Below are 12,991 nucleotides of genomic sequence, written 5' to 3'. Positions count from 1 at the left end.
TGATTCAATTGTGCATTACTGCCAAGCCATCATAGTTCACTCAGCATCTAGAGAACACGTGTCACTACGTCTGTAACACCATCTCAACAGACTAGAAAAAATATATGGTAATGAGCAAGAAAACTTCACCACCACTTGTAACATCGCTAGCACTTTTCTAAACTGCATTATTAATTCCGAGAACAGGCTGCAACCAAAAGCATTTAAAAACAAACCTAGTCCAAAGATGTCCACGAGCAGAGAAACAATGTCAACATACCATCAATTTCTCACTAAACTCCTCAGCGCCTGGCCTTCCACTAATAAGGGATGTGTGAATCTGAAAACAAAAAAGAAAAAGTGATGCATTAAGCTTGCACTTAGAATGCTGAAGTAAGGCAGCAGAACCGGAAGCAAATATTTCGTTCAAGATTACTTTTCTTTCGTAACACTTTTGAATGCACTAGATTTCATAATTTCATAATTGTTGCGCCAAGTTTTGATTCGGCCACCACAGCTCAAACACACAGAAGCTGTCACGTGCCAGCAGCAAGATCAGTGGCCTTTTCACTTTTGCAATAGATGGTGAAAGCATGGAATTCAAGCATGCAGAGATGGATTGCAAACATTTCTTTACCTCCCCATCTTCAAACGGAGTGATGCTCGAGTAGAAAGACGTGCATATCACTTCATCATCAGACTTGTAAACAGGCTGCCCCGGAGTGGGTGCTATGCCATAGGCCTCCCAGCATTCACCATCCGACACGGCGTAGTACTGCCAAGGTCGGTAAAACACTCCATCAATGGATCGCTCCAGAATCCAGTTTCCGGGCCTTGGTGAGATGGCAGCCTTGACAATCACGTAGGCCACTTGGAACACCTGCAAAGCCAAAGTTGAAATTCTTTCACAGATGAAGTGATATCACGCAGGCAACTTTGAACGACTGCACGGTAAAGTTAACAAATTCTCTGTGCCAGCTGAAGCAACTACACTCCTAAGTAAGAACAGGTTTTATAAACCCCAGTATTATAAGTAACCGAAATTAGAGTGAACTGAAGGAGGAAACTGAAGTATCATTATGCCAGTGCTCCAACACACAGCTTTCACAGCAGTTACAGAAGATAATTGCACATTCTGCTGCATAATTGATATAAATGTCTATGAAAAATACAGACTGATATTCAAGTGAGAAAACACTTAAACATCTCAGAAAGTCCATGTAACTATGAGCTTCCCAAGCATAATCAATGCATTCCACAACAAATCTGGACCCATTAAAGCAACACTAAAGGAAAGTATTAAGTCGAGCTAGATTGACAGAGTATTCGTCTAGAAGTCTATCATCATTTTCTGTAAGCCTATATAAATTTTTTCCCTAGGAAATTTCCATCAAAGCTCCTGCTGCTGCTTCTCAATTTAAACCTGCCTGCACCAAAGCGGAAGGACTTGACGTCACCTCCATGTGACCGCCCTCTATGCCACTGTTACTGTCTTTAGTAGACTCTTCATTTAGCTCTATATACGAAGCGTACTGTTTGGCGGGTGTAGGTGTTCCAGCTTTCCCGAGTCACTCTGTGGTTCTGCTTGGTCCAGGTTACCAGTTACCGGTCACTTGAGCCTCCGCTGCTGGAAACGGCAGGGTGGTCAATTACCACACATTGCCGACTAGGCCGTTGTAAACAGAGAAAAGCGATGACGTTCACAGTGGTGGGTTGCAGGCCGCTCTCTGTGAATAAAAGGTGCTGACGCCACACATACGAGGTACCACAGTCGACATCAGACTGGTGCCACTCCGATTTTCTATTTTCGGCATTTTCTCGTAGAAAAGCTCCGTTTTCATTACGAATGAAGAATTCGTTATTACAGAAGCGTAATCTTTCAACCTAGCTCGACTTAATATTTGTCTTAAGTGTCTCTTTAAGAGAAGCATGCACTACTGCAAACACATGGTGGCGCTATCTTCAACTATAAGGGTACAGGTACATGAAAATCATGTTTTATATCTTTCGCAGTGATTCAGGGTCCTTCTTACATATTTAAATAGTTACTAAAGAAGCACGTGAATGCCAAGTACATGGCTGCAATTAAACAGCATTTATTACAGCAACACGCTTCATTCTCCAAAGCTTTGCTTTGCACCAAGAGCTGCTTGAGAGAAAATAAAAATGAGCTTTTTGCTTACTAATTTTTACATAAGCTGCTTTTACGGCTCCCATTACACACTGAGCTTAGCGTTTTCAGTACCGGGCACACATATTCAGTGGCACTTGACATTTAACCCCCAGACATAGCTTTCAACCGTAAAACTACATGAAGAGAACCTGACTGCTGGACAATGAGTGCGTCAGTTGTTTCGAAAAACTAGGGAGACGCTTAAGCTTCGCCTTTAAGCGTAGAAAGCGATAGCATTAAAGGGTCCCTGACTTCTTCTCACGCTTCCCGGCAACTGCAGTTTATGCAACCGAAATCTTTACCGGAAAACGCTTGCGGCAACCGCCATGCACGAAGGCAAGCTTTCTGGTTCTTTTTTTTTCCCGCACGGCCGGCGCCGCCGTGGATGCGCGAAGGCGAGTGCCATCTGGTGGTGGTGCAAGGAACAGAGCAGCGCGCGCGGTGTGTGCCACTCTGTGATTGGTAGAAACACGCCGCGCTGTGATTGGTAGACAATTTTTGCTCACGGTCAACACCGGCGACGCCATGCTTTCTGCGTAACGGGGCCCTAGCTTAAAGCTATCACTTTAAAATGGGGACACAGACAAACCTGCTTGAGGTCGAGGGTGATGGTGACCCACTGGTACTTGCGCCCATGCTGGAGGGAAGGGCTTTGCCACCAGCGGTTGCTGCCGTCAATGGCGTACTGGATCGGGTGCTTCCGGTCTGCATAGCGGCTCGTGGCGTCGCACTCTCCGCACTGCGGTTCTCTGAAGCAGCAAACAGGTTTTCCTCATTGAATGGTGAAAGATACTGCCCTTATGTCAACACACCCCCATGTTGATTGAACATGAAATAAAGTGAAATGAATTGAATTGAATATTAGGAGAAAGAACAGCAGGTGAAGCCGTGCCTGACAGTGAGCATGGATTCAAATCTATGCGTACAAATCCATGCATTCAAATGCAGAGCATTTGTCCACTGGTGGAGCGCATAAGCATGTGCAAACATGCACCGCTTACAATGTTCCTTTCAGTCGTGTGCAGGACAGATAGTGCATCAAAAGCAAAAGCAGCGATGGACAGAATAGTATTTAAAATGTGTCGCATACACCCTGAAGCACTTCTGATCGGACCTGCACTTGCATGCAAGCTTTAATGCCATGTGTTGGGAAGCACATGGTTGGACTGGATGTTTGCTCTCTGTGTCAGTGTGTCATTATGTAGCTGGATCACTATAGTTGTGTTTTTTTCCACCATATTTTACATCAGGAATATTTTTCAAGTGGCTGGATGTATGTGCTTTCAAATTTTGCTAGACACCCAATAGTTGATGTTCTCATATCTGATGGTCCTCTAGATAGTTCATGCATGAAGTCCTCATTTTGTAAACTTGACAAAACTTACTGAAGCGTTGAAAATTCTTAACCTGATTCGCTGCAGTATGCTTTTAATTCTTGTGAAGGTACACGAAATATGGTGAAACTAAATTTTCTATCGAATATTGGCCCCTCATGGGACCATTTCTACCTGATGTAGAACTTTACCATGTTTGAAATATGACACCAAAACAGAAGCAAAAGCAAGGTTGTAAAACATTTATTAAGAAGCTTTTTTTTATGTAACAGGAAACAAAGTATAATGTTAACTAAATTTGTAGGGGTAGCACGGCCTCGATAGGCATTCATATGCATTCCACCATGTCTCCTGAAACAATTTATAAGTTGTCTTAAATAAATGAATAAAGAAAGAAACAACCTTGTTTCAATCATAATGTTTTTAACTTCTTGCAAAGTGTGCATCATCACAACTCATCCACTTTTACAGTATATAATTCTAAAGTTGAAATATTGGTAAATTTTCTTCAACAGATGTGAGCTATTTTCTGGAGACAGAGTCCAATTATTTAATAGTGTTACACAGAGCAAAATAAACAAGAACAATAATGTTTAGAATTAAATAAAATTTTTATACATGCAGCTGTTCATTGGTATGATACAGAATGTAAACACACAAACACAGATCTGTCTGTGAAAAAAAAAATTAAAAAAAAAACATGTAGTCCGTCTGAGGATATGCAGTCGCCTTTGGACTTCTGATCCACACCTACCTTCATTAATGACACATTTACAACAAGCCCAGACCAAGCAGCTTATTGATTTGAGATGTAATATGGACATTGTATATACATATTTTTAAATCTTAACTTGCCATTGTGTCCGAGCTTAACTGTATTGTACTTGCTGTCATTGTAAACTTTTTTTACGTTCTTATCCTGTATTCCCACTGCCTTCTATAATGCTACAGTGATTGAGGGTAGCTGAAATAAATAAATAAATAAATAAATAAATAAATAAATAAATAAATAAATAAATAAATAAATAAATAAACAAAAATGCCATTTGAACTGCAGTCTAACCAAGCAGCTATTTCAAGTAAGTAGCAGCAATCGAGTAACTAGATTACATATAAGAGGATGTGAGAGAATGAGACCAAAATAACATACCTATTGTATGTGTGCTCAACGAGCTTGCAGTAGTTGTCAGGTCCCGTTTCACCACACGTCGCATTTACTGTGATGCCCGCATTGCTGGCCAAGTTAAATACAGATGGGAATAGTCCTTTTGCATAATCTGCGCAAGAGAAGAAAAATAAAACAAACATTTCATCAAATGCCACAGACAGTACATCACAATCACATGTCACAAGTGCATGAAGAATAATTTCAATCATTTCGCTAGTTCACCTTCAATTTTAATATTAACCATGTGAGATATACATAAGTTGTCAATGGGCTCATTAGCAAATGTCCACTTTCTTCTGAACGAGCACTCCTGTAGAATATGTTGACTGCATAACCTTCCTCCAGAACTTCAGGATACAATGAAAATCATGATGGTGATAGCACAGATGAGCCTGATAAATGATGATGATAACTGTGGTGGCTTGGTCTTAAAGTCCTGGAGACACACCTAGACTATAAGAGAGATGTCCATGGAAGACTCTGGACTCATTTGAACTTCATGAGGTCCCTGGACATGCAATGGTGCACTGACTTTTTGCAGTCAGTGTGACAGTGCCCATTGACATGCGCATAACACAGCGAAAAACAAAACCCACAGCTACGTCCTCAGGAGCAAAATGTGCAAAACACATCACTCCAGCAAGTAAATAGCGATAATAATACTGATAACAATAATATACTAATAAAATGACAGCTGGTAAATGCCACTGAGCATGGAGCACAGTTTACTATTAAGCTTACACATGCAGTGCCCTTCCATATAACTAGGTATATGATTTCTTCAGAATAACATGTAAAATTATATATACGACCAACGACTAAATTACCAAGGTGAAGTCTTTTATGACCATTTGCCTCTCTTTAGGTGCAAAAACTGAGCTAAATTTCACACATTACAAAGGTAAGCTAAAGTCAACTGGGCAGTGACAACTGTGAATGAAACCCAAATTTGAAAGCAATGAACAAAGAAACAATCTTCTCAAAAGGTTAATCTTCCTTTGACCTGAACATAGACAACTTCGAAGAAACATCTGAATGCAATCTTAATATAGGTCTTTATTGTGTTTCGAAAAAGCCCCGATACTATAGAATTTAACATGCTTGGCAATAACCAGGATTTCATATACGGTATGTTCCCCCTACGAAGAAACCATGAAACATTTCAACTTATTGCGTACGTCTTTCAACTGTCTAAAAAATATCCCAGTGATATAATTATAGTGAAGAACCCCTTTAATTAAGTGCGACTATCTTTCTCCTCACCTTAACATTGCATCCCTTTAGAGTCTGCAGTCACATCAAACCATCCCCTCCCAGGAAGGAATGTCTTTTGTTTTTTTGTCATATGCAAGTCCCAGCCTAGTTTCAGGTCAACACAGATTGCCCCTCCTCTCTGCTTTGTGCACTACTTTTGACAGCGGCATCACAGTGATTCAGTGTTGCCAACCTCTGAAGCCACTTTTCCCCTAAATTGGATAAAGAAATTCCCTAGATTTCCCCAGATTTTTTTAAAAGATACACTTGTTCAGTTTCTCAGTATGGTTTTAGTAATGATATACTTTTTTGTTATGCAAAGAGACTGAAAATGTATAATTTTGATTTATTTCCAAGTTTGTTTAATAAATTTAAATAATGAAGTTGTTGCACCCAAGCTGAAATGATGTTGTGCAGTGCAAGCCGTGCTAACCAGAGTTTTTCGTGCTCACAACAGAGCCTCCTGCTTGAAACTAATGCATTCACAAAACAGGACGTCAGCATGTTTATACTCGCTCCACATGCAGAACAAGTTTGAACACCAGCAAAACTCCCAGATTGACACAAAGCCTTATTTGAATTGTAAGGAAGGTAGCACCGGACTACAGAATATGTAGCGATGTCAAAACAGTGTGTTCCTTCATGACACCGATATAAAGTATGTGCAATACATTTTTCTTACATGCTTTGTGATGTACCGACGCAGCAGTACCACGTTTGCGTGCTTACAAAAGTCAATTGCAGCAAAGCACACACATAAAAAGGCATCGAAATTTTTTTTTCTCACCCACACACGTACGTGACCACTAGGACTCAACAATGCTAGTCTGTTTCTCTGCTTATGGATAGTAAATCTGAGTGCATATAGTCGGCTACGCAGCACCCTGACCACCTATAGTCATGCCCAGCGCAAGGTATATAAATGTATATCCGCTTATGCCGAGATTAGCAGGTGTAGTTCCATTTGGCATTGCAGCGTACGTTTGTTTCGCCAATTACAGATAAATATTTTATTTAAACGGAGACATCCACACCTTGTCGTTTATTTGACGAGCACCGTTCACTGCAACACAGTATGACCACAAGTCATACTTTGCATATGATAATGCGAAAGTAATTTGGGCTGACAGAAATGAAAACATGCCGTCACATCAGCAGTTCCACATATCAGTCACTGCGACGTCGCAGCAGTGGTTTCTCAAGTCTCCGAGTTTTTCTTTCTTCTATGTCGTAGCACAAATTTTCCCTAAATTTTGAAAATGTTTCCTAAACAAGGCCTAGAATCCCTAGATATAGGGAAAGGGTTGATAGCACTACAGCGCTTTAGCCTATTTATTTATATTTACTTATTTTTGTTTATTTATAGTGCCCTCAATGCGAGGCACTATATACGAGCTTATGACGTCACGTGCGGCAAGTGAAGGATATAGAGCTTGCGTCGACACAGCAAGGCAATATATGCATTGCAAACTTGACGCAATCAGCACGCGACAGTTATATCTAGCTTGAAAGATTCACGGTGACACGTCGCGTCCTGTTGTCCCATCGCGGCACATGAATAAAGATTTTTCAAACAAGCCCACATGCGGACTTAAATACCTGCATTTAACTAGTTGCCAAGTGCCATACTATACTAGCATGCTCATTACCGATATAACAACCATTTGCAACGGTTTCCAAACAATGAAGTGTACGCCGAGGTTTTTGGTAATAGTAAGGCACACTTCCACCACAATTGATAGGAAACTTAAAGAAAGATGATAATATAACCAGAATAAAGAGTAATGCTACAAAGACAAGGTTAAACACTTTGACGTGTATAAGCAGCTGTAGCACACACCCAGCACCAATGTCGCTCTATCACGAGAAGGCATATATCTTTATATATAGATCCACATAACCGTGATGCGCACGCAACATTATATACAGATGCTACACTACCACGCAGACCGCTCCCGAGGCGCCGATCGTAGACAAAGCACCAAAGCGTCCAGCTCCCAAGTTTACGTTCACATCGTTCATATTACATGCCACACGCCCAACACTGGGCAAACTCGCAACTCTCTCTCTCCTTCCTCCTTTCCCAACTTCTTCCGTAGCGAGCACGGGAACATTTTTACGAGCTGCCGTGATGCGGCGCGCTCTGCAAGGAAAATAAACAACACCATGCGAACGTCAGCGAGAGGCAGCGCGGGACGCGGAAAGTGGTTTCGGGTGTCACCGGATTGCGCGATGCGTTGTTTCCACTCGGCTTCGTATGAATATGCTGCTTTGACTACACGCGTGAGCGTTGCGCGTAGTTCGCTGGTCGATCAACCCGGCCGCCGCGAGGCGGCGCCGTCGGCGCATGGCCGCGCGGTACGTAAACATGGATAAACATCCGAGCGCAGACGATTCAAACTTCGCCCATCGACGCTTGCGAAATAAAGGGAGGCGGCAGCGTGCAACGTGAAAATGCAGGGGAGGAGAAAGATAGATATAATATGAACGGAGCGATAACAACCGTGACGTGCACGTTCCCTTCCAGCGCCCATTGCATCAAGTGCACCGACAATGCACGCAATATAGATCGACGAAGGGTTGATAAATAAGCGCGCGCGTCATCTTTTATGGCCAGCTGCACAAGTATGTTGAAGGGCGTTGTCTTTTCGAAGCAAAGAACGGTATGCGCTCCCCTCGCATGAACCACAGAATTACCAGTCATGGTGAAATACTGACGGTACAACGTCATCTGTTCTTTCTTCTGTTCTTTTTTTTTTAAGTCTTCTGAATTATTAATTTTCCTTTCTCTTTTTTTTCATTTCCATCTTCAAAACAATTAAACAATTCCTCACCCGCGCGCTCCCACCAAACCCTCAGCCAAAGTCCCACCAAAACCACGGCTTGTCCTCTAAGTTTACGACAGAGGTTGCCGTTGCAGTATTTATCGTATCCATTTAACTTCCCGTACATTCGAATTCATTACTATCAAACTGATACGAACAATTTCATCTTGCATGAACCACTCGACATCCAAGCCAAGATCAAGAGAGATCTATACAGACTAAATTTGGCAATACTATAATAGTGCTAGCCTATAGCTCATGCTGTAGCCATTAGCAGCAGGTTAGTACGGTGTTTTATAGAACAGCGCCATGCGACATCGCCAAACACGATCCGCGCCGGAAAGTTGCCATATGCGCACGCACAGTAGACGTATTCTGCGACGATCACTTTCGGCGATAGCATCGCCTCGGCAACAGTATCGATCAACGTCAGGCGCGCGCTGATTGGCTGGTTGAGCACTACGTCACGCGAATGCGATAGTATTGCCGAGGCGGTCGTCGCAGAATACGTCCCCAGTAGTCCCCAGATCCCCAACGCATGTGAACGGGACTCATATCACATAGCCTTTATCGAAATATCGCTACCACTGCAGCCTTCCCCAGGTACAAGCTGAAGGTGTGTTGGTTAATTAATGCGCGCCGTGCACACTTAAATGGCACCCAACCGAGTCGATATCGATGACTACAGAGCGGTAACGCGATGGTAAACAATATATAGATCGAGCACGCGAGAAATATGGTCCCTCTGCTATAGAACGTTCTAATGATAGAGTGGTAACATTGCTAAAACACCCTGGTAGAGGTTTAGCATGCATATTGTTTCTGTGCTGAAATGAACACAGAACTTTAGCTTACCGCGGACATGATTTTTCTGCTAGAAACGTCCTAACGGAACAGCGGTAATCTTGTGCTAAATTTAGCGTTCTCACAGAAAGCTTTAGCATACGGGAACATGGTATAAAACGCGCGTTTTAACGGGGAGCTATGAATTCTAGGGAGATAGTTCCTCTGCTATAGAACGTTCTAACAGAAGAGCTGTAACGAGGTGCGAAAACAATCTTACAGTTTTATATATGGTAACATGCTTCCTCTGCCAGAACGTCCTGCGGGAGATATCGGTAACTGTGCTAAAGCGTTTTAACAGGAGGGTGGTAGATAGATTAAGTTAGTCGGTTTTACTATAGTTGGCTGAGGAAGAGCTTTATCATACGGAAACATGGCTGTTGTAGTAAAATGCTCCAACAGAGTTTTAGCTATACCACGGGGACATGGTTTACTGATAAGACGTTCTGACTGCAAAGTGGCAATCAGAACATTCCGATTGCAAACTGGCAGAGGCACGGGGAAACTGGTTCCGGTATAGTACACTATAGATTTGGTGATGGACTGTACATAATGAATAAAATCCGCCAGTGCGCATGCGCGCAGCCTACCGAAAGTGTACCGTCTTGTCGGTTCGTTAAAGCTGCAATACATAATCGTGTACAATTCTGAGCAATTAAACGGCGTCATCCAGCGGCTGCTAAACACGAGGTCGCGGGTAACAATGCAAGTAGAACGCTCATACAGCGAGGTTTGGGAATACCGGGCGGTGAAAATTACTTCAGGGGTCGTCGACGATACGGCGAGCTGTCGTAGGGGTTGCTTTCCGACGTAAACTAAGTAAGTTAATCAGAATTAACGTTTTATTTACCAGACAATGCTCTGAAAGGTCCGCTGGGCCGCCAAGCCGTGAAAGCGGCTTGATTATTATTATTTTTTAAAGATTTTGGCTGAAGTTAGCTGGGACACCTTATATATACCCATAGCCATATTTCAAGACGCAATAAAAGCATGAACGCAACGGCTTTATTTTCAAATGTGTTTAGTGTTACTGCGACGTTTGCGTGTGGGCCAAAGTTTGGTACTTCGTGTATCCATTTTACGAAGCAAGAATACAAACCATAACGGATGTTTCAGCGAACACTTTCAAAAACTGTTAAAGGTTGCCTGTGGAGAAGCTTGCCGCCCTTTACACTCAATGCCTCCCGACTTCAAGTGTACCAGAGAACTGCAGGAATGCCAACGTTATACCAGGATAAGGACCCTGGTTATACTAATCCATAAGAAGGAAGACGTACGTTAAAGAATTGAAGAATTATCGGTTCCCGTTCGTTACTTTTGTGCTCCAATGCATAAAACGACGTTTTGTTAAGAAAGTAACTGGAACGCCAATGCATTTCTCCGCAAAGTTCGGGAATCAATATCTCGAAACTGGTGTCATCCGGAGAATTCGTTCCAAGTGGATCCGCCTTGCGAACTCCACAGCTAGAATTTGTAAATTGCAATATGGGCCACAAGGTAATTAGTTAGAAACATAATTAGTGATTTTTTGTTAATTGGTCAATTATGCATTTCAATTTTTTTGTGCAAGTAATGTCCGCCTCTTCGAATAGACAAGCTCATGAACTAGAATTGTGCTATCTGCCACAGGCAACCTGTAAGTGTCCACGTAGTGGACGTATCCAATTCATCTGCCGCTGGAGTGATGATTGGCTGGGAGCGCCTGTCTCCTTCTGACGTGTACCCCAGCCCAGCCAATCAGAACTTCAGCAGCAGACAAATGGACATGTCCACAAGGTGGACACTTACAGAATACCCCCCAGAAGTCAAACAAAAGCTGCTTGCTCCAGCTTTCCCGTGTACTGCACACAATAGCAGCGGCAAGGAGAACTAGAGAAAGGGTGGCGGAATCCGCTGACAGAGGCGCAAGAACGTGCCGTAGTCAAGGAAGGGTGCGGCGCGCCTCGGCAGACGTGGCGGGCAACCACGGGCAGCGGGGCCAAGCCAGAAAGCAGAGGCCACAAGCGGTCCTTGAACTCCCGGTGCGAGCCAGCGAGCGCGATGTTTTGCACTGTTATAAACACACAGGGGAGGGTCACAGGCGTTGTTCGGCTCCGTCCGCCTCCTTTTCTTTCGAGAAGAAAGGTGCTAGGAGAGTGCTTGTTTTGTCTTCGACGAATTGCCTTCGCGTTGCGTGACCAAAGCGGAAGCAAGAAAAAAGAGACGTGTGGGCGGATCTCTTTTCGTTGTACTCGGTGTGAAGTTAGCTTCACTTGTCGAGTTCGCCAGCATTAAAATTAAAATAAGTATCTATCTATCTATCTATCTATCTATCTATCTATCTATCTATCTATCTATCTATCTATCTATCTATCTATCTATCTATCTATCTTTTTTTCGCTCTTCATTTTATCATAAGGTGGTGGTAGGCGGGGAAAGGAGTGTGACCCACTCCTTTCCCCAGTTACTGGCATTACCCCAGTTTTCATCATCGTTTAATTCCGCTCCTTCTACAATCTTCGTGTTTGAACATTACGGAAGATAATCCTCAGCACTGCAATCTTTCTCCTTTATCAGTATACCCTAACCGAAAAGTTAGCACGTGTATAAATTGGCTTCCAGAGGCACACTGCCATAGATGGCGCCTACCCCCCTCCCCCTCCCACTATTCTTTCGCTTCACTGCGAGTTTCTTCAAGTGCCGCGAAGCGAACAGAAGCAAAAGTTAAAATACGATGTAATTGGAGGTCAAAGAGTGGGTTTGATGATTGCCCTTTTAAGTTGCCTGGGCCACGGATTAACGCTACATTACTGCGACCTGCTGGAAAAGCCTTAACACCCCAACTTAATGAAAGTGAAATTGTATATATGTGTTCTTGCGTTCTTAATTCTTAAGATGTTCTTGTGTGTTTATTTAGTATTTATTTTGTGTTATCGGACTGACTTGATTGACTGACGTGTGTTCAATTGCAGAAACTGCAGAAAAAAAATTATGGGGTTTTACGTGCTAAAACCACGATCTGATTATGAGGCACGCCGTAGCGGGGGGACTCCGGAATAAATTTGACCACCTGGGGTTCTTTACCGTGCACCTCAATCTAAGTACACTGGCGTTTTCGCATTTCGTCCCCATCGAAATGCGGCCGCCGTGGCCGGGATTCGATCCCGCGACCTCGTGCTTAGCAGCCCAACACCATTACATTACCATTACGATTGATTACTGTTGAACGGAAATGAAACTATTTTTGAATTTCGCACCGGAACTACGTCAGTATGACGTCACGAACTTCGGACCAGACAGACAGACAAAGAACTTTTATTCAGGTCTTGAGGAACTGCTTTGGGACACCCCCTTTCAGGGGGAGCCAGTAGCAGTCGCGGGCCGCTCCCACGCTGGGACCGGAAGACAGTGGCCCTCCGCCCTCTCGCAGGCCCTC

General features: G+C 43.2%; 1 protein-coding gene across 1 annotated transcript in view; it reads right to left on the bottom strand.

Moving 5' to 3' along the window:
• The window catches only part of LOC119431528 (laminin subunit alpha-1-like), a 151,500-nt gene that overhangs the window by 96,083 nt on the left and 42,426 nt on the right, over positions 1 to 12,991 (bottom strand). The window contains 4 exon segments of the mRNA XM_049657901.1: positions 260 to 319; positions 617 to 859; positions 2,742 to 2,901; positions 4,637 to 4,763. Of these exon segments, the coding sequence (XP_049513858.1) occupies positions 260 to 319; positions 617 to 859; positions 2,742 to 2,901; positions 4,637 to 4,763 (590 nt within the window).

The sequence above is a fragment of the Dermacentor silvarum genome, chromosome 10, assembly GCF_013339745.2.
Source record: "Dermacentor silvarum isolate Dsil-2018 chromosome 10, BIME_Dsil_1.4, whole genome shotgun sequence".
Taxonomy (NCBI): Eukaryota; Metazoa; Arthropoda; class Arachnida; order Ixodida; family Ixodidae; genus Dermacentor; species Dermacentor silvarum.
This window is presented reverse-complemented; position numbering and strand designations above follow the sequence as displayed.